The following is a 25343-nucleotide window of genomic DNA, read 5'->3' on the forward strand; positions in this document are numbered from 1 at the left end:
CTGAATAAATGTGGGAAAAGTTGAGAATCACGTTGGGCTGGTTGTAGTGCAGAAGCTAGAGCAGGATTTGAGAGCAGGATTAAACTGCTCTCAAAAATAGACAGATAAGAGGCATTCCTCTCAAACTGGAGCGCAGAACCAAAGAGAGGGGAGCAAGGAAGGCAGCATCTTAAGCTGGCGAGCCCAGAGGTAGCAGAACAAACGTGAATGATGGAGTCGGAGTTTAGGCTTTCCGTTTTCATGGGCGTTAGGGGCAACTCCTCCAGAATTTGTATGTGAGATTATTTTAGGGGTGGGAATCTGTTTGTCGGGAGAGGGAACTAGAAGAGTTAAACCCTCTTGGTGATGGCAAAGCCATGTCTGCTTTAGGTTGTTTCTTTATGCTTGTTTGTGTTAGGGTGCAGGAAGTGTAAGTGACCAATTATGACAGAAGGCCCAACTCCTCCCCCTGCCCAAGCCGTGCCTTGGCGTTGCCTGTGCTGACAGGGTGATTCCACGTGACAGGGCAGGGGGCAGATTGGGACACAGGGCAGAGACCTGCGGCGGGCTTTCACAACTCAGGAGCCTCTGAGGGCTTGACTGAATTCTAGCAGAGTAATAATGCTAATCGTGTCCCTGTGGTGTCAAAAAGATTAAATTACTTCGTGCCACCTATGTAAGAAAGCAGTGACTATTAGATTCCCCCCCAAGAAGTTAACATTGTAAAGCTTTGGCGTTGGGGGGGTAGTTACTTTTGACGTTGACTTGTTGGTAAAAGCTCATTCCTTGATGTTGTCAGAGGTGTCAGTTGTTGCTTATGCAGCTCTCGTGATCCTCCTGTTGCCTTGGGAAAGGGAATCAGGACCGGCCCTTTGACTTCCATTTGTGATCGGAGTTATTCTGCATAAAGATTAAAATTTGATGTGGAACAGGAGTGAAAGGTTTTACTTCATTAGATCCGAATTCACATTTTTCACTTCTTCTTAAGTTAAAAATATATCAAAGTATCTTAACGCTGAGAGAAAATAGTTGCATTTTCTCAAAATTCTGAGAAGCTGTTTTAAAATCCAGAGGTCTCTATACTGGGTAATACTGTTCCTTCCTGATTTCATGTCAAAACTGAATGATAATATATTTTCCTTATGGCATTGATATGGAAGGTATTCAACTATATATTGCTAACAGCATGTGCCTTCTCAGACCCAACTCGATTGTAGCCTAAGGGGTATGTTTTTATTCATATGACACTGTGGACTTTTGAGCCTCTAAGTAAGAATAAAACCAAACTATTATAGTTTGAGTACTTTCATAAATATTAAATGATAAATGAAGCTGCTTCTTCACTAGCTGCAGGGCGTGTGGATAATAAAACAATATCTTCAAATGGTGATAAACAGTATAATGGATGTCTTGCTTTTATAGTCCGTCTTTGCCTCTTACCGTTGTAGAGAACTGAGAATGATGAGGTCGGATGCATGACTTTTGTTGCCGACTGAATTATAAGGAAATTTTAAATGTCAAACTAAATTCATCTCTTCAGCAGGATAAATACAGAAAAGTGCTTTTGGTAATAATAGGCACTTAATCACGCCTCCTCACCTACCTACTCCTTCTAAAGTCAAGTTGTGAACTTGATGTTGAACGTGAAGCATACCAGGTGATAGGCATTTCCATTATTGCTAAAGTCTGGTTTTAATGAAAACTTTAGTTCTATCATCCTGTTTGGGATGTCAAAACATGCTCCAATGGGAGAGTGCAGACTGCCTTATGATTCATAGGAGATCACTAAGTTCTGTGGTTGTATGAAAGAAAAAGTAAGCAAAGCTGCTTACCAGAGAGAAAGCTCATGAAAACATCATTACTATTATTGGAAAGTCAGCTGTGGCAGGACACCTCGAAGATGGCCCCCAAGATCCATGCTTCCTGGTACTCCTGCCCTTGTGTAATTACCTCCTCTTAAAAGTGGGCCAGCGTAGTGACTTGCTTCTAACCAATTGAATATGACAAATGTGATGGGATGTCACTTCTGTGATTAGGCTAGATAAGATAGTGGCTTCCCTTTTGCTAACAGACTCTTTACTTTGGTGGCTTTAGTGAAGCAAGTTGCCATGTGACAAGGGAGTGAAGGCAGCCTCTGCCAACAGCCAGCTAGGATCTAAGACCCTCAGCTCAACGACTCTTGAGGAACTGAATCCTGCCATCAACCACGTGAGCTTGGAAGCAGATCCTTCCCCAGTCAAGACGTCAGATGAGGCCAACCCTGGCTGATACTTTCCTTGCAGCCTTGTGAGAAGCCCTAAAGCAGAGGGCTCAGTTAAACTATGCGAAGGTTCCTGACCCATGGAAACTGTGAGCCTGTGTGTTGTTTTAAGCTGCTGAGTTTGTGGCTACTTATATAGCAATAGAAAACCAGGACTTAGATGTATAGGTGAGCTAGCCATAACAGAGTACCACAGACTCGGGGGCTTAAACAGCAGAAATTTAGTCTCTCAAATTCTGGAGGCCGAACGTCTGAGATGAAGGCGTTGGCAGGGTTGGTTTCTCTGAGGCCTCTCTCCTGGGCTGTAGATGGACGTCTTCTCCTGCGTCTCCCTTTGTGTGTGTCAGTGTCCTAAATTCCTCTTCTTATAAGGACCCCAGTCGTATTGAATTAGGGCCCCTCCTAATCATTTTAACTTAATTTCCTATTTAAAGACCCTGTCTCCAAATACAGTCCCATTCTGAGGTATAGGGGTTAGGAGTTCAAGATAGGAATTTTACAGGAACCCAGTTCCGACCGTGAGAATAGGCTATATAAAATTCTGTAATTATGTTCATCTCTATAGCACAAACTCTACCATTGATTGTCGACGAAGGTCTTTTGCTACCTAGTTTTCATTTATTTTAACATAGTTATACCTGCGTCAGATATATCTCACATGGCTTGGCATATATATTTGCATATCCCTATCTCCATAACAAAAGTATAATTTCTATAAGCGTATGTTTTTCATATGCTTTACGTATGACACCTTACAGTTTTTAAGATGGTATTAGATGCATTTTCAAAATCTGGTTTGCCCTTTTGTGTTTACTGGTATATTTCTAAATAAGACTGTTCTAGAGGTAGCCTGTCTTAAGAATGAGGAGCTGTTAAAGAGATAACAGCGTTCTGAAGAGTTTACATTTATTTGAAGTACTTGTAGTTTTAGATCGTGGTAAGACCTGAGGGTATCTCTCTGTATATGTGGTAATCCAGATGTAATGGATGGCCTGTTAGCTCCTGTCCAGTGCTCTGCCGGTTCCTTAAAACACTCTTTCTCTTTGAGCTGCTAACAACACTATATATGTTTAAAGTATTTTCCTAAACTGCCAAAAGAAGTATTCCATGAAACAATTCTTTACATACCAGAGGTTCTCAAAGTGTGGTCTGCAGACCCAGGAGTCCCTGAAACCCTCTTAGAGGATCTAAAGGTCAAAACCATCATCATATTAAAACTAAAACATTATCTGCCCTTTTTTGATGTGTTTTAACATTTATACTTATGATGCAAAAGAAAGACTGGATAGAATTGCTGGGGCCTTTCGATGAATCAAGACAGTGGCATCAAACTGTACTATTAGTCTTTGTGTTTTTCAGCAACATGCCCTTGTAGACCAAAAAAAAGAGCTCGTTTGTCTTAAGACTGCCCTTGATGAACCAATTAAAATTACCACTGTTATTAAATCTTGACCCTTGATCACAGCTCTTTGCAACATTCTGCATGACTAAATGGGGAGAATGATAAAATGCCCCTATTCCATATCAGGGTATAATGGATGTCTCAAGGAAAAGTACCTGTGCAGTCGTTTGAGTTGGAAGCTGAATCAGCTGTTCTTTCAAGGAACACCGTTTTTACTTGAAATAACAACTGAAAAACCAGCCCTGATTATTCAGACTTAGGTTTTTGACACACATTTTCTCAAAAATGAATAAAGTGGGCCTATCGCTTCAAGGAAAAAAAACTGGCAACATTTAATGTCAATAACAACTCAAACTTTTAAACAAAAATTATAATTTTAGAAAACTTGTATCTGCCCGTGAGAACTTGACTGATTCCCAAATTTAAAGATTGTTCTGATGAGATTAGTGGTGATACTAAAAGTTGTTATTTTTATGATAGTGTATAATAAAATGTGTCAGTATTTGGAAGAACTGTATAATGTATTGAACCATTATTTTCCAAAAGACTGGTGCATCATGTTGTAAAATTATGCCTGGGTAAGAGATTCAAAGTGCAAGGAAGAACAATGGATTTTAATGTAGCAAAGTAAAATTTGATTATATTGGATGGTATACAATGTTGAAAATAAATTTGATTTAAACACTAAAGTTTATAATTTCACTAATATGAGTCATAAAGTTCATTGATAAGTTTGAGATTTCACATGGCAACTAACCTTTAAGAAACCACCAATTCTTGAGTTTTGGTGTAATGTAAAAGAATAATATCCACAGTTATCTGAAAAGGCTATTATAGTGCTCCTTCCTTTTCCAACTACATGTCCTACGAGATCACCTTTTTTTCATACACTTCAACCAAAACAACATATTGCAACGGATTGAATGTAGACACAAACATGAGAATACAGCTCTCTTCTATTAAGCCAGACATCAAAGCGATTTGCAAAAACGTAAAATGGTGCCACTCTTGTTGCCTTTTTTTTTTAATATAGTAGTAAAATATGTTACTGTGCTGGAGTTGGGAAACCAGCATTTTGCTACAGTCATAGTAATGGTTGATTCAGGCAGGAATCATCACCAAATGCTAAATCTAGAGGGAAATTTTGATAAAGAACAGGATGTTTTCATGGTCTTAAAATGTCTCCCCACATACTTCTTAGTTACAAAGAAAAAATAAAAAATAATTATTTAGCTGAGCAATGCAATAGTACCTTGATGTGGTGACCCAAGTTATCACCCATTTGGAGGGGCTGTTGGGCAGTGTGTCCCTCTAGATGTGATAGCCTGGGAAAGATGGGTTCTAGCTGAGGAAGCGTAGCCTAAGTCAGATCGGGAGCAAACATTTGACAAAACCAAAGTGAAGAACGTTTTCTTTAAAATATAGACATAGTCGTATTCTTAAAAAAAAGTCAGGTCATAAAAAACAAAGAAAAACTGTGAAAATATTCTAGATGAAAGGAGTCTAAAGAGAAATGAACTAAATGCCTGTCTGACCCTGGACTGGATGCTGCGCTAGAAGGAGAAAAATGCCATAAAGGGCATTGTTGGGTTAAATTGACAAAATTGGAGTATGGATGGTGGTTTAAAGTATTGTATCAATGTGAAATTTGCTGAGGTTGATAACTATACTGTGATTGTAAGAGAATATCACAATTCTTAGGTAGTACATACTGAGATTTTAGGGATAAGGGGCATTAATGTTTATAACTTAGCTTCAAATGGTTGAGAAAAAAATTGTTTCAGCTTTCAATATAAATATACATTTATATTTGTATATATATGTGTCAATTAGACATATATATATACACATTTACATGTACATATACAAGCACAGGGAGGAAGAGAGAGCATAAATTATGTTAAAAATGGGCAAAATGTTCATAATAGATGTATCTGGATAAACAGTATACAAGTGTTTTTTGTACTATTCTTATTCTTCAAATTTCTGTGTTTTAATTATTTCCAAATAAAAAGTTTAAAAATTAAATGCAGTCACTTATGTTACTGTAATAGGTTAAGTATTGTTTTTAAATGAATTAATAAATCCATATGTAAAGTTTTTCTCAGTTTTATTTCTATTAGAATAAATGTTAATAGATCTAATCCACATAAACAAAGGCTCTTTGGTGTCCTGGATAATTTCTAAGTGTTAAGGGGTTCTGAGACCACAGAGTTTGAGGACCATTGACGGAGACTGTGTGTAGGTGGTTAGGTGGGCGTCCCCCTCATTCTCTTAAGGCTGTTTTATGACACTAGTTAATGAGAGCCAATTTGGTATGTGCAATTTACTAATTTTGTAATCTAGGGCAAGTCACTTAACCTCTTTATGCCTTAGTTTTTGTGTTTGAAAAATAGCGATAACATTGCTTATCTCAGAGGGCTCTTGTAAGGTTTAAATCAGGTACTCCATGGAAAGGCTCTCAACTAAGGCCTCTCTGCAGTACTATCCTTATTGGCAACCTGTATTTCTGCTGTGTTCTTACCTTTCTCTGCCATTTTTTTGTGCTTTAGCTATGATTTTGGTTATAATTATGTGCATAGGAATGAACACAAAGAAACCGAAGAAGAGTATCAGATAGTTCTTAAAGTGCGAGTTTACGGTGGTCTGTGTCCCTTGAAAGAAGTGGTTAGGCAAACATAAAAGGGTGAAGATGGGCAAGCAGTCTGGGTTCTTTGGAAGTCCTTGATACAGGGAAGAGCATCATACCCCAAGGAAGCTGGACCAAAAACTGCATGAAGAGTGGTTGATAGAAGACGTTACTGGACAGGGAACACTGCTCCACTAGGGGTAAACTGAAATCAACTCCATTTAGCCCTGGTTCCCTTGGCATTCCACTTTCCCGATGTGCATCCTCTGCTTAAACGTGTGTCTCTGTGCTGGGTTATTTAAGTTGTCGTAACAGTGTTCAGTTAGGGGAAAGGTAAGAAAGAATACTGTTGTTTGTGCCGTTTTCACTGTTTTCCCAGCCCAAGTCTAAATTTAGTGCTATTCTATACCCTACTCTATCAGGCATCACACCAATGAAAATAAAGAAAATTAGAGGCTGGCCCGGTAGTGCAGCAGTTAAGTGCACACGTTCTGCCTCGGAGGCCTGGGGTTCGCCGGTTTGGATCCCGGGTGTGGACATGGCACCACTTGGCAAGCCATGCTGTGGTAGGCATCCCACATATAAAGTAGAGGAAGATGGGCACAGATGTTAGCTCAAGTCCAGTCTTCCTCAGCAAAAAGAGGAGGATTGGCAGCAGTTAGCTCAGGGCTAATCTTCCTCAAAAAAGAAAGAAAGAAAGAAAGAAAATTAGATTGTTGAATTATGTTGTGTTCACCTAATTCCAAATTCAAATGATCACTTTTTAAAAAATAAATCACAGGTTAAGTAAATGTAAAGGCTTTATGTCATTTTGGTATGCTGCCTTTTAATCTTTTTTGCTAAACATTGTGATTTATTTTTCTGTGTTTTGTTATTGTTTTTGTTTAAAACAGATCATCAGAAACTGGAAAGGGAAGCTAGAATCTGCCGTCTTTTGAAGCACCCCAATATTGGTAAGGAAAAGTTTCCAATGGATTTTAAATATTAAAGTTTTATGTATTTTTACAATTAAGAAATGTTACTTTAATAATCTAGATTATTTGCAGCTGTTAACAAAAAGTTTACTAACTTTTAGTCTTGGTTACTTTTTATTCTTTACAGTTTTTCAAAAGGTAGCAGTTCTGTATATACTAACCCTTTAAAAATAATTTAAGGTATGTTGAATGGTGCTTGTATGTGCCTTTAAGGGTTGTTCAGCTGCTGCTGCTGCTGGAGCGTGGAGAGGTGAGGCTGATGCCATTATTTTAGTCAGCTCAATTACTTTTCACCTATCTGGTAAAAAGTTTACCTTGCAGTCATTGATTCAATTCCACAAACTAGTAAAATTATTTTAGAATATTCTCCCTCATGAATTCTGAAAAGTGTGATAATGTTCAAAATAAAAACATTAATGTGTAAGAAAAATAGAAGAAAGAAACAAAGGAAAGAAAAACAAAGAATGAAAAATATGCATATAAATGTAAGCTAGATTCTGTGACATCAGGTTTGATTATTTTGGAAAAATATTACTGTCCCAGCTCTGTTGGTTTATTGTCAACCTAAGTATTTCTGATATAGAAGTAGAGAGGGAGTGGTAATGCTGTAGAAGTAGCAAAATCATTTACTGAGAAGGTTTACAGTTCTTTTATTTTTGTGTATTGGACCATTCAATTTCTATTCCTGCCTTGAAGCTTTTAGTATCTTGCATTTTGTGGATACTTCTTAGGTTCTTGAATGAATGAATAGACACTGCCAAGTAAATCTGAAGCATTAACAAACTAGCAGCTGTCTAAAAGGAGCCTTCTGGTTTGGAGAGAGAACAACACCATTTTGAAATGTAAACCTACCTCGTCACAAGTATTTCACTCTGATAAAAGTCTGCGGCATTTCTTGGTTGGCTGCGTTAGTTTGCTAGGACTGCCAGAGCACCACAGCTGGGTGCCTTAATCAGAGGAATTTATTGCCGTACAATTCTGGAAATTAGCAGTCTGAGGTCAAGGTGTCAGCAGAGTTGCTTGCATCCAAGTCCCCTCTCCTTGGCTCGGAGATGCCCTTTTCTGCCTTTGTCTTCACGTGGTCTCCCCTCGGTATGCTCTCTCGTGTAATTTCTCCTTTTTGCAAGGGCCCCAGTCCTATTGGATTAGAGTCCACTCTGATGGCCTCGTTTTAACTTAATTACCCTTTTAAAGACCCTGTCTCCAAACACAGTCCTATTTCGAGGTACTGAGAGTTAGGACTTGAACATGAATTTTGGGGAGACAAAGTTCAGCCCATAATATTAGCTAAAGAGAAATTACAAAATATGACCCACTATAGTTCAAAGAGTACTTTTTGCTAAGGTTTAAGATAAAATGGAATCTTTGTTTACTGAACTTGTTATTCTTCTGAAGGAGAGTTGTTTGTTTGTTATTAATCAGAGTCCTTCTATGAAACTCAATTTTTGTAGATAATGAAACTAGTTACCTCCATTTCCTCTAGGACACCAAAGTCAAACATTCTAAGGACACTCAAACTAAAACAAGAACAATTTTCATTTTGACACCCCATACAGAATAACCTTCCCAAAAAGGGAGGAAGTTTTATGCTACAGAAAGTTCTAAAGTTTGTGACACAGACAGCACCATCAACGCACCCTGACACAAGATGTACTTTCTCAGGGGTCCATGGCAGCCAGCATCCTGACTGCTTGGTTGTCTCACTTGAGGTGTTCTTCTCTGAAGATTTCAGGAGTACAAATGCAACTGTGGAAATCCAAGTCCTTGAACTTTCAGACCCCGCTTCTAACCACAGGAGAGGTTTCTAGTGATCCTGGACTTCAGAGTATAAGTCACAGATAGATTAAACTTCTAAGACATAGTCTCAAAAATCAGAACAGTGGCAAATTCACTCATGTCATTCATTCACTCAACAAATTTAATATTCTAGGACTGCAGTAGGAACTCAACAGACCAATGTTCCCGCCCCCATGGAGCTTGTGTTGTTGGGGCAGACTGACAATAAATGAAATACAGGATGTTAGAGTGTAATAATCACTGAGGAGAAAAATAAAGCAGGGAAAGGAAATTGGGAATGTTGGGGATTACAATTTTAAAAAGTTGGTCTGGATGACTTCATTGAGTGTAGTATTTGAGTAAAGATCTAAAAGACAAGAGGAAGCAAGTCATTTGGCTCGCTGGGGAAAAAAGCTTTACAGACAGGGGGAACAAACAGCCTGTACAAAGGCCCTGAGGCAGGAGCTTGTCCAGTAGATTCCACCAAAGGTTTTTTTCTAATTGGAGAAATGAGCATGAGTTTTCGTTTTATCTTATCTTAATTGGTGGATCTCCATGTCGTGTAACCTGGCAATGTCATTTTTATTCATGTAAAGAAAAATGATTCAACAACAACAACAGTAATTGTCATAAAATACTAAGCAGCAGTGAATAAAGCAGGAGTGTTTTGAAGACAGACGCCAGAGTGGACGTCTGAGATACTAGAGAGCAGGGCCGCACAGGGTGTGCTGAGCAGAGTGCTGCTATGCTGTCGGGATCACTGCGCCTCCCTCGGTAACAATTGTACATAGATCACTTGTACTTGACCGGTTGAGGTTAGCAGGGAAAACAGCATTTGGTCTTGATTTCCCTGAAATAGATAACATGGTATCTAAGGAATGCACGGCCCTTATCCTCTTCCTTCTGCCGTTCTATTATTTGCCTGATTTTCTTAAAATCTGTCAGGTGTTAGAACTTCAAGGAAGGAAATACTATTTTTGACAATTTTTTCTCCTGTGAAAATTTGCTCGTTAGATTTTAATTTTTTTATGTGCCTTTCTCTTGGCACAGAATCGATATCTGAGAACTTGGGGCAAGTAAAAGGTTTCTCCCAACAAAACCCATTTTATTTATTTTTTTATTTTTTTACAAAACACATTTTAAACCAAATAAAAGTGGTGATTCACTAAACCACTTTCTTTTCTTCAGTGTTTTTTTTTATGTTTTTCTGATTTTCAAAGTAATACACACAACTTAGTGGAAAATTTGGAAAACACAATCATGTATGAAGAAGAAACCAGAGGGCACAACTTTTATATTCGTTGTATTCATTTCTGCCTTTTAATAATAAATCTTATGAGTATGCCAGCTTTCAGCATTCTCTTGTGTGCATTTTCATACCCCATTAGATAAACCATGAAAATGTAATTTTTAGTTGTCTCACTGAACAAAGTTTATTGAGTGTGTGGCCATTGCCAGGCCGTGTTATATACTCAACACACTGGTGATGAGGCCATGATCAAGAGAGACAGTGCCCCTGCTTTCACAAAGCCTTGCACCCTAGTGTAAGGAGATAGGCTATAAACAAATAACCCACCATAATAATGTCGTAGGAATTAGGTCTATATAGAGAATTAAAATAGAGTAATTTGATACCAGGGGATTGGGTGGCTGCTGTCAAAGAGAAACAGAATCAGACACTAGTTAAAGGCAGTAGACAGATTTTATTCAGTATCACTGCAGTAGAGGAGAGAGCTGTGCTCAATTCTGAATACAGCAAAGACAGCTGGGGATTTATAGCCAAAGAGCAGAATGAGGGGTCAGCAGATGGAAAATTACTAAGAGGAGATATCAAGGGTAGGGGGATTCTTACTAAACTGGCCTAATAAGATTCCTGTCAAAGGCAGACGAAGGACTTAGACATCAAGGATGAGTGATGAGGAACTTGACCAGATATCAAGGGTGAGCAGATATGAAAGACTGACTTAGCAGGATTCTTTGCTAAGACTAGCTTAGGCAGGTTGCCCCTAAGGACAAGCCTTAGTTGAAAAGATGGCTCAGAGGAGGCTGTCTAAAGTTTGGTCAAGGAGAGAGTCTTTGTCACTACTTTCGAGTGGTTCTTCAGTCAAGATAGGTCTGCAGAGGTCATATTTAAACTGATATCCAAATGACAGGAAGAAACCATAATGAAAACTCAGGGAGAAAGGGTTGTAGGCAGAAAGAGCTTCCGTTGTTATGGGAAGAGTTGGGGACCAGAGTGTGACCTGCCATGGGTGAAAGAGAGAGTCAGATGACCTGAGATCAGTCAGAAGGGTGGTTAGGTGCTTGACCACGTAGGGCTTTGTAAACTAGGTTAGAATGTTTGGGTTTTATTCTTAAGAGCAAGGAGAAGTTAGTGGAAGGATTTTCAGCTGGAGGAGTGTGTCATAATCTGATTTGCTCTATCTGCTGTGTATAGAATGGATTGCAGTCACATAAACAGAATTAGGGATAATAATTAGTGTTCCACCAGAATTCCATCAGAATCTAGTGTTTATCACCCTAGTGCCCCTCAGCTCCATCTTCTTGGGTAAGAACTTAAATAGCTCGAGGCTGGCTCTCTATTCTTTGTGGTCCACATAGTCTATGGTAAGCACCATGGACCTTTTGGCTCAAAAAATTTGGGAGTGCAGGCAATTTCCTAAGCAGCTCCATCTTTGCTCCACCTTCAGAGCAGCTAGCCAGACGATTTTGTTTGAACCCCAAAGTGGGAAGAGTATAGCTAACTCCACATTAACATTGAGGTGTTGAAGCAATTTGGAGAGACTATCTTACCTCATGCTTCTGTTAATTAGCTTATTTTTCATCATTATGTCCATCTTTTATTTTAATATAATGGGTTTATTTTCTCTTGAGACACAAAAACAAATTTGTGGTAAACCAAATAGTTTGAGCTGTATGTCAACATATCTACTAAGTAAGGGGAAAATACCTTTAAAGTAGTGAAATAAAATATTTGAGGTAATAGCCGAATTGTCCTCAAAATTATTCTATATTTCCATTGTTTTTGTGCTTGATCTTTGATAAGCATTAGTGCTAAGGAATTTATTGAAACCTGTGGTGAAGCCCAAGTAACTAAAAACAGTGAGGAGAAAACTAGGAAGACAGCCAAAACACTCACTTAATCCAACTCTATGAATCTGAACGGAACTGGACCAGGAAAGGAAAAGAGAAAATACTGGGAACTTTGATCTGACTCATGTGATGTCCCAAGTGAGAAGTTACCCACTTAGGATCCTTTATTTGTGAGTAGATCGATATTTGAGACAACTGTGCATTTTGCAGGATGAAGTATTTTGTTGCTGGGCTATCCTGTTCTCTAAAGACCTGAATTTACCTTTGTGTAGACTTTAGTTTTTTGAAAGTTTGAAAAAACATTTCTATTTGTAGAAGATCACTGTCACCCTTGCAAGGTAAGCCTTTACTGATCTGGCTCAGTGGACCCCAGCAGCTAGAGAGGCAGAGGAAGGGCCAGGTGGCCTTTCTGTGTCTGGTCTGGGTTAGTGCCCTGGGGCCCTGGGGCCATGAGTTAACCTTCCTGAGATTGCATGATAACGGTCGTGGGAATGATTGCCTTCTTCCTACCAGGTCACCCAGCCACCACCCCAAAACACATAAACACTCACTCGTATATTATTTTGAGGTGTAACAGAAAATTAAAGACATATGTAGTGTTAATGGGAAATCCGCAGACCCCGTGGACCCCTCTTTACGCTGCTTCTGACACTGGTCTGCTCTGTGGACTGCTGAAGCACGTCCCATCTGCTCATTCACTACGAGTTGCTCTCTTTGTAAAGCAGAGAAAATATTTATCGTTTTATTTCCTTCTGAGAATTATTAGAATTAGATTATGCATCTTATCATTTTGGTGAGGAATTAACAAACTTTGGAAGATATTTAATGTAAATAAACTGTTGAGGAAATTATTATGGAGCATTACTTACCAAGTACTACCTAATTAATCATTTCTTAATGTTTAGTGACTTCTTCCTGAAAGATATATACTCAACAGTGGGAAAACATTTCAGAAGCCTTTATGTATTATATATAATATAATAAAATATAATATAGCTATATAGTGTACATATCACATATGTTATATATAGTATATATATGAGAACCATAATATTGCAATAACAGAGATCTCATAAATTATCTAGTGCAAACTCTTAATTTTTGTTTTAATAATTGAGGAAACTAAAATTTTCCAAATCTATATGACTTATCCAAAGTTACAATTCTTTTTTTTTTTTTAAAGATTTTATTTTTTTCTTTTTTCTCCCCAAAACTCCCCAGTACATAGTTGTATATTTTTCGTTGTGGGTCCTTCTAGTTGTGGCATGTGGGACGCCACCTCAGCGTGGTTTGATGAGCAGTGCCATGTCCGCGCCCAGGATCCGAACCAACGAAACACTGGGCCGCCTGCAGCGGAGCGCGCGAATTTAACCACTCGGCCACGGGGCCAGACCCCCAAAGTTATAGTTCTTTAATGACATTGCCAAACCTGAATTCTTGATTCGCTCTGTGTAAATAGGTACTGATGTTTAGGGAAGCTGACTTGAAGCAACAAGGTTGAAAAGGCATTGGTATTCGTGTTTCCTTTCAAGGAGAATTTTGAAGTTGTTTTTGGTTCAAATCAATCCTCCCCTCATATAGGATAAACATGAAATTAAAAACTTCTAACACTAATACAAGAAAAGCAATTTTGTAAGTTTTGGAGAACATAAGGAATGCCTAGCTACCTTAGGTAGTAGCCCTGGAGGGGAACCGCTGTGTCTCAGAAAGCTGCTCTGCTCGAGCAAGTTGATAGTTTGACAACACATAGCATCTAACGACGCATAAAATTCCATATGCTGACAGGTGGACATTAAAGAATATGTAAAGCCTTTACTTTCTGTATAAGCAGGTTTCCTGTGCCTATGAGTGATAATTTATGGCATCTAGGATTTATATAATTTCCTTTTCCTAAAGTGCAAACCTGGAGGAGTTCTTAAGAATTATCTGAGCCCAACCTAGATTCTGCAGATAGAGTCTGGCGATTTCAGTGGGGGAGTAATATGCCCAAGGTCACACACAAGTCTCCAAAGGGATGAAAAATGCACAACCTGCTTATGACCTCATTTTGCATGTAGTGTCTCTTCTTTTCCCTGACCTTGGAGGCATGGTGTTATACCTTAAAGTATGATTTTAATCTCAGTCTTGGATCTCCCTAGTCTTTGCAAAAATTTCTTGGGTCAAATATCATACCTCTGATTTTTGCAAGACAAAATTAACAGTCATGTTTGTTTGTTTGTTCTTTTGTTTTAACAAAATGTTACCTTTTTATTCTACTCTGAATGCAATCCTCTTCCAGGTTGCTAGAATTTATATAAGGAACCAATCCAGTTGCATTGTATAAGCTTAAACTCAGTAAATGTTAAGTCATAAATATTCCCAGTAATTATCAAATGATTAAATTGCCCTGCGTGTCTATTGCTACAGTATTCCAGTTTGAACCCTCTGAAAGAAAAAGTCACGTGGGAAAGGGGAACAGAGTGGAGAGTGAAGGTTAATTGGTGTACTGAGAAGCAGTTAACGATTTTACGAATGACAGTCAAAAGTCTTTTTCAGTGTTGTGAGAAATTCAGCAACATTCCAAGAGTCATGCTTATTCAGTTTTTCTCTATACTCTCCTCCATTATTGGCGCTTATGCCTAATATTCATCACAGTTTGTAATTATACAAGAATAAGTAATTTTTATTGCTAAACAGCTTTCTCTAGTGACTCTCCAACAGATAAAAGGTAATTTAACCCTATTGAATAGTAAACAGCAAAGTACTCTTGTTTTATGTTCACTCTTTGTGTGATGAAATCTCGCCTCTTTTTCTTGATTACTTGGTGTGAAGGCTAAATTACTGCTTAGAATATCTTAATGTCTGCGGAATTGATTATCCTCTTTTAACAAATGTGAGAAACAGCACACAGAGATTTTTTTTCCCTCCAGCTAATATTTTCAAAAATATTTGTTATTTAATCTAGCTTTTTCTTTTTCCTTTTGTTCATTTAATATGGTGCCAATGACGTACCCTTTATAATTCTTGGTTGAAAATTAAATTCATCATCTTTTTAAGTAAACAACTTAGTAGAAAGATAAAATACAGATTTTAAAACTGTAGATTCAGGGTAATATTTTAAATTCTCTTTTAATTGATGAGTTTGGATCTGAGTCCATTTGCTGTTAGTTCCTTTGTAAATAAATTATTTTTTCCATCTATCAATGAGCCAGTTCCTGAGTTATATTAGAAGTAAGTGGATTTTGTTTGAAACTGTAGAGAAAAATGGTCCTTCTGTTACAAAAGAAGGACAGTTTGCCATTTCTACTCACTGGATAGTACACTTTGACCCATCAATGCATATTTCCTCAAATACGTCTCCTGAGGTTCCCACTGAACCTGTTTTAATTTCCATTTTGTTCTGTCTTCTCTGGGTTCAGCGTAGCATCCCCCAACAGTGTTGGAAGTTTATAACAGTTTCTTGGGCCCAGAGTTAGGCCCTGAACTGAAACTTGAAAGGGAAATAATTCCACACGTTACCAGCACCTTTTTGTTTCTTTGTTCGTTTGTTTGACTGGGGCTTGAGTTCTGCAGAATCCCTTCTCCACTGCCTCCCTCCCCAAATGCAAGAAGAGCCCGTGCAAGCAGGAAGCCCTGAGAAGAGCCAGGAGCCTTTTAATCCCTCAAAAGACCTTGCTCTGTTCCCTTTCTTCTGATAGCTTTGATAATAAAAATAAACCTACCTGCAGTCAGCTATTGTGGTCAGATTGGAAGATGGGCTGAATAAAAGAAAAAGACTTAGGTTGGAATTCCAGTGAACTTTGTCACTAGAATTAATAATGAAACTGTTAACTGTGTTATCAGGCACTGGCATTCTAAGTGTTTTCCATGCATTCAGTCTTTTAATCCTCAAAACAAAGTGCCATTTTTATGTCCATTTTATAGACAAGGAATCTAAAGCTCAAAAAGGTTATACAATTAACCAAAGTTAGACAGCTGGTAAGTGGTGGCAGAGCTGGGATTCAAACCTGCACATCCTGATGCCACAGTCCGTGCTCTTCAGCACACACTGTGTTGCCCCAAGTTGCTGTTTAACTGGATTAGTCACACTGTTGTTTAATAAGTAGAGAAAAGAATCTCAAAACTGTATCAACAGCAGACTGAGATCTTTTCCTTGAGGTCTTATTTAATTTTACTATTTATCTTTAGTTCTTACTCCAGAGGGGGAAATAGCAGCATAAGATTATTGAAATATGGCAAATGCAGATATTATAGAACTAATTATATTTTCGTGACAATAATTTTTAGTATCTTGGTGAAAAATCTTTTAAGTGGTGGTATTTGACACTGAATTAATTATTTACTTGCTCTGCAAGACAATCTTTTACTCTCCTCTCCCATTAATAAGGAAAATGAATGAAATATTTGTCAGAAAACAATGAAGGTTAAGGAAACAAACCAACAGCAGTAATGAATGTGATGTGTAACGTGATAAAACAAATTTTAAAAACTATTCCTTAGATTGTAGGAAAGGAATCAGGACAGGACTCTTATGGGGTGATGAATTCTAAGATCAGATAAGCCTCAGGTGGGTGTGTTGTTTTAAGCAACTGTTGCTCATAACTTGTCTTAATAGAGTACACACAGGAATGCCAAGTTAGGGTTTTGAGATGACTTTTGAAAGTGTCATTCAGAGGTCAATTACAACATTTACTTCTAGCATTTTATAATGCTAGTTGTGGCTTAGTTTGGTTGGATAGTTGCCACTTTAGGAAAGGCAGCTCTGTATTCCCATTATTTATAAATTTTTAAATAGGAATTTGTTTTCTTTAAAAATGCTCCACAGGTAGAAGTGTTTGTTCTTTGAATTTGATTTATAGTTCATCTGCTTAACAAAGACGACCCAACTCTAACGCACTTGGCGTGGAGTGATGATTGTGTCAGAGTATTGTTTGATGTATTAATTTTCTTGATTATTTAGTTTAAAAGGCTAATGGCCTGTGTTGAAGGAAAGGAAATAGATACATACAGTAATATCACTTGAATTCTTCCTTTCTTAAAATACCTTTTTACTTCTCGTGTTTCAGTGGTAATGTACAATGTATTTTCTAAGATATGACAAAAATTCTTTGGTAATGTTTTGTTCGCAGTATTGAAGTTCAGTAGTTCATGGTTCAAAGATTACTTTCAATTTTTGGTAATGGATTTATTGTGTGTTTTAACCAAAGGATTAGAATAAGAAGAAAAATTTCTGTAGCCTACAAAATTAATCACCCAAGAAAGTGGCAGTAATTTTTGTGAGTCCATTATTTTCAAATATAAGAAGTCTTTAGTTTGTTCTATTCGGAAAATGAATGATTTTACTTACAAATATTTAATTGGAATCTTACATTATATAAACAGTTCCCCATAGGGATATCCATAGTTATAATCTCCTCAAGTATCAGTGGTTTTGCATATTCAGATGAATTTGAGTTGGATTATTTGTAAACAAAACAAACTATGCCTTGTTAATTTATTTTTCATTAAGAGCAAAGCTCTCACTTTAAAATTCAAGTGGTGAGACAGTGTTGTATTTTGATTAGCTTTGACATTATCTTTTAAAAAACTTTTAAATATTTTTTATTTTTATATTTTATATATATAAAATATATTTTATATAATAAAGAAAATATACTGATTTATTTCCATCCTTTATTTTTTCTTCTAATTTTTTAAACAATCATTACGTGAGTTTTTTTTATATCAACATTTGATTCCAGAACGAAAGAATTATACCAGCCTGGGTAAAGGGGAAATGAAAGAAGATTTCCAATGATTAGTATTAAGCATTGATTGAGTTAAATAGTGCTAACTCTGTTGCAGTTAAAATACTGAAAGACTACAAAGATGAAGTCAGACGTAATCCTTGACCACAAGGTGTTCACATTTTTAGGAGGACAGATAATTATGTATGCAACTAAAATTCAATGAGGTTATATACTATAAGGAAGCCATTACCAAGGTGCCATGAGAGCACTAAGGAATAAGGTCAGAATTTTAACTGAAATACATAGCGTGATGAACAGAATTTTGTCCTGAAGAAGTAGGGATTAGGGGGCCAGCCCGGTGGCGCAGTGGTTAAGTTCACACACTCTGCTTTGGTGGCCCAGGGTTCACGGGTTCAGATCCTGGGTGCAGACCTCTGCACTGCTTATCAAGCCATGCTGTGGCAGTCATCCCACATATAAAATAGAGGAAGATGGGCACAGATGTTAGCTCAGGGCCAATCTTCCTCAGCAAAAAGAGGAGGATTGGCAACAGATGTTAGCTCAGGGCTAATCTTCCTCACCAAAAAGCAAAAAAGACAAAAAGAAGTAGGGATTGGATTCAATAGCACTATAGAAAGACAGGTCAACGAAAGGAAAACATCAGATGGAAAAGCCCTTGTCACACTCGAAGAATGATAGAAAATCAGGAATGACTGGAGTATAATGTGTGTGTTGGCCATGAAGTTTGATTGGGAATAATAGTGAAGACTCTTGACTTTTGATGCCAAGGAATTTGATCTCTAATCTGTAGAAAATGGGGAATTATTAAAGATGCATTTAGGTGACTCGTGATTATATCTGTTTCTCTGAAAGACAAATTTGGTAGTAATAAGTGTAGTTGTTGATACTCAGGAGAAGCTGGTGTTGAAAGAGCCTTTGAAAGTCTTCTGAATTAATTTATGTATGAGACATCATGGGTTCCTAAGCCGTGGTAATGAGAGCAGAGATGGCAAAAAGGGCAAAGACACCAGAGACATTGTGAAGGTAGAATCAGAAGATCTTGGGCAGCAGTTAAATGGTGGTACAAGGGATAGAAGGAGCTTTCTCTGAGGTTTCCAGTTTGAGTGACCAGAGAGATATTCATCCCTTTAAGAATTAGGAACAAAGGAGGAAGAGAAAGTTGCGAGAAATCAGAAATTTCGTTGGTTTGAGAACATGATGAAATTATTTTTTTAAAGATTATGAAATACCTATTTTGGGGGACCATGGACCAAAAAGGAAAAATAGAAATAGCAAATGATACCAGCTAAAACCCTAATCATTTACTTTCTGCTACAAACTGTAAGCCTCTTGTCATTTGGGTGTTCCTCTTGAGGATGGTTGTAGTTGGCAGTGGTTATGACTGTCCCTCCTAGACCAAGACTTCAGTGTAGCGAGCCCCTTGGTTTTGGGTCCTTGTTTTTATGGAGAAAGTCAAGACAGTCAAATTGGATTCTCAAAGTATCTTTTGAACTAGCAGACAGTTGCTGCACCAACTCTACCACCTAACTGTGGTTTAGCATTTCTAGAATGCTCTTTCTCCTGTGTTCTGTCAACCAGAGGAAGGCTCACTTCTCCCTGGTCCCTCATGCCTTAGCCAAACATGTGTCTGCTTTTGTCTCAGAAATTTTAATTACTTTAATTTGAATATGTCCTGTCTGATTTACATGTGGGACATCACATATAGCTCCAGAGTGTGTGAATATGTATTCTGGAGACATTCCCCTCTCGGGGGTATTGAGAGTAGATAGATGCACCCAGACATGATGGTGAATGCCTACTTGTAAAAAGCATGAAAAGTTTTTTTTTTTTAAGAGCAGTAACAATAATTTTCTTGGATTATTTTTATTCAGAATCTGCTTTACAACAATTTGTATATAAAATAACTGAAATTTTATTTTAGATGAATAAAAGGAAGTTATTTTGGGGGACAAAATATTTGGAAGTATACAAAAAAGCATTATTGACTTTTTTTCATTTTTAGCAATAATAGTTCAAATGTGTTGATTTTAGATAGGCTTACATCAGTTTTTACTCTTATAAGGAAAATACCACGACTATGTTTTCTTAACAGGTTTAATTTTCTTGGAGCTATAATGAAGTTACCAATTTGAAGATCATGTTTTTTCTTCAGCCAATTGCCATCCCCCAAACAATTTCTCATTTAAAAGCTGGTAACACAAATATATATTTAAACTTATTTGTTAGGAACTTTCCAAAAGAAGAACTCTTGATAAAGCATGGTTTTCAAATGTCATACTCATCTGTGTAGATTATTCCCGTGACCTTTTCTTTTGATATTCCTTATATAAATCTGCCCTTCAAAATTAAATTACATCTTCCAGTCACTTTCTAAAAATATGTTCATAATATGGGCAAGAGAAATGATGTAAGCCCATTTTTTCCCCCCAGAAAGTTAAAGGATCCTTGATTTAAGATAGGTTTTCAATCTGGGGTGATTCTGTCCCCTTCGCTCTCTCCTCCTCCTGAGGGCATTTGGCAACATGTTTTGGTGGTCACAACTCGGGGTGCCCGTGTGGCATCCACTGAGTAGTGGGCATGGATGCTGCTAAACCTTGTACAGTGCACAACACGGCCCCGCACAATAAAGAATTTGGTCCAAAATGTTAATAGTGCTGAGACTGAGAAACCCTGATTTAAGGTAGGAGTGACAACAATAAGACAGCCAGCCTTGTTTGGTTAAGCTCTGGACCCAGGCAGTTTCCTTTTATAAAAAAGATTAGTCAGTGTGTCGCCTTAAATGAAGAACAAGCAGGCAATGATACTCACATAGACTATCTGTGAACAAAAGTTTCTAAAATATTCCCTTTTAACGAAAAAAGTAGAAAAACAAAAAACTAGTTTAAATGTCAGCCGTGAATAAGATGCAGTCACGGATTAGACTTTTGTTTTTTCTAAATCATTTGAAAAGGATATTTGTATAATGAAACTTTTTTATTGAAAACTATGTAAGTTGACATTCCAGTAAAATGAGAACACCTCCCAAGAATCAGATGGAGATAAAAGAGAAGTAATTCTCTAGTGAAATAATTTTATCTTCATTGTGAATTGTTTAGAACAATGATTCTCGTTCCTTTTGGATCTTGAGCCTCATTTGGATGAACTTTTATAGGCTATAGATTTCCCCTCCATAAAATAGCATATGACACCAAATGTTTCATATAGTTTGGAGTATTTACAGAGACCAGTAGAGCCCAAATATGGACCTTTGCACCATAGATTTCATATTAAAACAAAACTTATTTTGAAGAAATACAGTAAAATGTCCTTATACGCTTTTTGGCTTTTGTTGGTTAGGTCTAAATCTTTTTTTTCTTTCTTTCTGTCTTCATTTTTTAATTTTAAATTTTGTTTTTATAGCAGTAACATTGGATTATAACATTATATAACTTTCAGAAGTACATCATAATATATTTCGAATTCTGTGTAGATTACATCATGTTCACCACCCAAAGACTAATTATAATCCATGACCACACATGGGAGCCTAATCACCTCTTTTGCCCTCCTCCCTCCCTATTATACCCTCTGGTAACCTCCAATCCAATCTCTGTTGCTATGTGTTTGTTTGTTGTTGTTTTTATCTTCTACTTATGAGTGAGATCATATGGTATTTGACTTTCTCCCTCTGCCTTATTTCACTTATCATAATACCCTCAGGGACCATCCATGTTGTCACAAATGGGAGATTTCATCATTACTTGTGACTGAGTAGTATTCCATTGTGTATTTATACCACATCTTCTTTATCCATTCGTCCCTTTATGGGCACCTAGGTTGCTTCCAAGCCTTGGCTATTGTGAATAATGCTGCAATGAACATAGGGGTGCATGTATCTTTATGCCTTTGTGTTTTCAAGTTCTTTGGATAAATACCCAGCAGTGGGATAGCTGGACCATATGGTAGATCTATTCTAAATTTTCTGAGGATACACCATACTGCTTTCCATAGCGGCTGCACCAGTTTGCACTGCCACCAGCAGTGTACAAGGGTTCCCTTCTCCCCACATCCTTTCCAACACTTGTTGTTTCCTGTCTTGTTAGTTACAGCCATTCTGACCGGAGTGAGGTGCTATCTCATTCTAGTTTTGGTTTGCATTTCCCTGATAGTTAATGATGTTGAACGTGTTTTCATGTACCTGTTGGCCATCCGTATATCTTCTTTGGAGAAATCTCTGTTCAGGTCTTTAAATGTGACTCTCACGTTAGTCTTAATGACCTTGTAGTTCATATGAAAAGATCTGCACAATTCTCTCCACCTCAACTCCCATCTTATGGAAGCATGCATTTTGGGATAGGCATGCAGCTGGACTGTGTAATGGAGAAATAGCCCCCAGTTCACTTGGAAATTAAACCCACAGATAGGAACTGAGCTGACTTCACATTTATTTGTCTGTTTATACCTTTACATTATTAATGCCTCCTCTTCCAAAAAGAATTTGTTAAGAAAATGAATAATGTAAGATTTTAGATATGTAGCTAGTGAAGGGAGTAAACTGCTTTTGAGACAATTTAGAGGTATCTAATTAAAGTGAAGCATAGAAATTGCACTGTAAGCAGCAGCCAACCTAGCATAGACTGGTGCTGACATAAGCTAATGGCAATCCTTTATAAACCTGTTCATTAAAACACGTTTTCGTAGGCAGCCTTGGCAGGCCTGATTCCTACTTCACATATGAAGGGTAATGAAATTTATTTAAATAAAATAGAATAATTCCCTCTTTTAACTAATTTTGACAGGTCTTGTCCCCAATTATTCTGAATCAGTGATGCGTTACTATGATGTCACAGTTGCAATGCATCTCCCCATCAAATGGAAAAAAAAAGTAACTTTCTCCTGAAGGCTTTCCATAAACTAGAAAATGTTATTTTTTTGAGACAATAAATGAACAGAGTGTTTACGTTGCAGCAATCTGTTTTTAATTTGGGAACATGTTAGTGTTTAAATAGTAAAGTGGCAGCATCCGACTTAATTTTAACAGGATCCCTCTGGCCAGTGTGAGTGACCGTGTCTCTCCTCTGCCCAGAACCTGCTCAGTGGCTCCAGCTTCACTCGGAGGACGAGCCCTGGAGTCCTCACAGTAGCCTGAGGCCCTTACAGGGGTCACCCGCCCCTTTACTTTCTGATTTTAGCTCTGCTACTCCCCCCTCACTGGCACTGCTTCAGCCCCCCTGGGCTCGTTGGGCTTCCTCAGCTGTGCCCTGAGTTCCTTCTGAGGGCGCTGCTCCTCCGCATCAGGCCGGCAGCTTTCTGCAGGCCTCTGCTCACCTGTCTCCTCATCTCCTCGCCAGGAGACCTGCCCAGACAGCTCTGTGCAGCAGAGCAGCCTCGCTCCTCCAGGCCCCCCACACTCCGAGTCTGCCTTCCTGGCTCTGTGTTTTCTCTCTAGCACTTACCATGAGAATATATCTACTTCTGTTTGGGTTATTTTCCACCTGCCGAGCATGTAAGATCCCATGAAAGCAGGGACTTTGCTCATTAAGGTATCCCCTGTACCCAAAATGGTATCTGGCGTAGAGTCTGTGCTCAGTAAATAAATGTGGCAAGGATTAGACAATGCATGGGTGCATATATTTTTATTAAGTTAAACTTAGTTAATCTGAGGGGGAAGAAACACTTCTATTAATATAATTAGAAGGAAAACATGCACATTTTAACTTGTGACACAGCTGTTTTGTTCAAGCACAGGATTCATCTATAGGACTTCGGTTTCCTTCTGGCTAACATGAGTATCAGTAGCCTAGGGCAAGCCCACACCAAAACGAAGACTATTAAAACCCGAGAGCAAACAGAAGGCTTCTGCCTGCTTTGGCAGGTCAAAGACCCGCGCGAGTCAGCCTCTTTCTTTTTATTGCCAGATCTTCCTGACTAATCCCTTATCACTTAGTCCGAAATTCCCATCCTGCTGGCTGGAATCTTAGCCCAGACCCCCTTAGTGATCTTTGAGGTATTTCCCATGCAACTTGGAGAATCCAAGGTGTCTTTGTCAAGAATGTCAGGATCTCATGTCTCTTTTTATCTGGTGGACACCTAAAACTGCTAGCTACTTCCCTACCTTCCTGGAGAGCATTTTAATGCTACCCCAGGAAGCAGAACTATACTACCAATAGATGTCACCGATTGTTCCCCCTTGCCAGATCACCTACTGATCTAGCTGGTGAGCCTCGTTCTAGACATTTATGAGATTGCCCTTAATTTGACTACTCTGCTCTTCCAAGCAAAAGCCCATTTTCAGATGGAATTACGATACTGTTGAGTGAAGGAAGAGGCTTGGTTGTGTCTCTCACTCCTGCTTGTGTGATAGGCCTGTCCTGTCCTCAGTGATTCTTTTAAAGGCCCCTGGGAGCCATGCTCTGAAGCAAGGATTGGCAAACTTTTTCTGTGAAGCACCCAGTAGTGAATATTTTTGGCTTTGCTGGCCATGCCATCTCTTGTCCTCACTATTCAACGTGACCATTGTAGCGCAGACCAACCGTAGACACTTCTCAAAAGAATAGGCGTGACCGTGTTCCAGTAAAACTTTATTTACAGACACTGAAATCTGAGTTTTATTTAATTTTACATGTCATAAAATATTCTTCTCTTGATTTGTTTTTTAGAACCATGTCAAAATATAAAAAACTGTTCTCAGTTTACAGAATGTATAAAAATAGGTGTTGAGCTGAATTTGATCTGTGGGCCGTAGTTTGCCAAGCCCTACTTTAGAGTCTGGGAGACTTTCTCGGTGTGGGTTACTTGGACTCTGGGTATCTGCCGAACTCCCTAATTCCTTCTTTCCTGGGCCTGGGCAACTGCTTCATCTTTGTCTCCTGGCCACCTTGTATTTTCTGATTCTCAGAGGATAGAAGCTAACATATCTGATGACCTGTGTGGCTTTCCACTGCTGAATTCTTCTAATTCTGGAAAATAGTGCCATTTCAACTCCAGTTTCAAATTTAGCACTGTTCTAGATTCTAGGTCGAATGTGATTGTGAAAAGCCTGACCCTGCTGCTCAGTTTCCTTCCAGCCCGGCTCTGGGTCTTACCCTGTGGTGAGGTTCTAGATAGTTACTGCCCACCTCTTTCTGTCTCGTCGGCCAACTACCACATCAGGTAACCTGTGACTGCTGGATTTGGGTTAGAGCTTGAGCTGCCACCACTTAAAGCTTACCTTTATTCCTTTAGTCTTGAAAAGTGATGATCTGTTTCAGATTACCTCTGAATTTACACACACATGTGCTATTTCTAAAATAATTTTGACCCCTGACTTTGTCCCGTACTTTAAAAGTTTTAGCCTATGCATAACCTAGGCCAGCTCTGTCTTCATTTGACAGGTTTGCTGCCCTCTAAACCATGACTATGACAGAATCTTATTTTTATTTTTTTCTGTTCATTCTGATATCGTTGAGGTCTTTTTCTTTTCTTTCTTTTTTTTTGTTTTTTGAGGAAGATTAGCCCTGAGCTAACATCAGCTGCCAATACT

General features: G+C 38.2%; 1 protein-coding gene across 50 annotated transcripts in view; it reads left to right on the top strand.

Annotated features, from left to right (window-relative positions):
• CAMK2D (calcium/calmodulin dependent protein kinase II delta) overlaps positions 1-25343 on the top strand; it is a 292744-nt gene that overhangs the window by 91645 nt on the left and 175756 nt on the right. For all 50 annotated transcript variants that reach the window (XM_070609259.1, XM_070609305.1, XM_070609281.1 and 47 more), the window contains exon 3: positions 7164-7223. In XM_070609259.1, the coding sequence (XP_070465360.1) occupies positions 7164-7223 (60 nt within the window). The remainder of the gene's footprint in view (positions 1-7163; positions 7224-25343) is intronic.

This window comes from Equus przewalskii, chromosome 2, assembly GCF_037783145.1.
Source record: "Equus przewalskii isolate Varuska chromosome 2, EquPr2, whole genome shotgun sequence".
Taxonomy (NCBI): domain Eukaryota; kingdom Metazoa; phylum Chordata; class Mammalia; order Perissodactyla; family Equidae; genus Equus; species Equus przewalskii.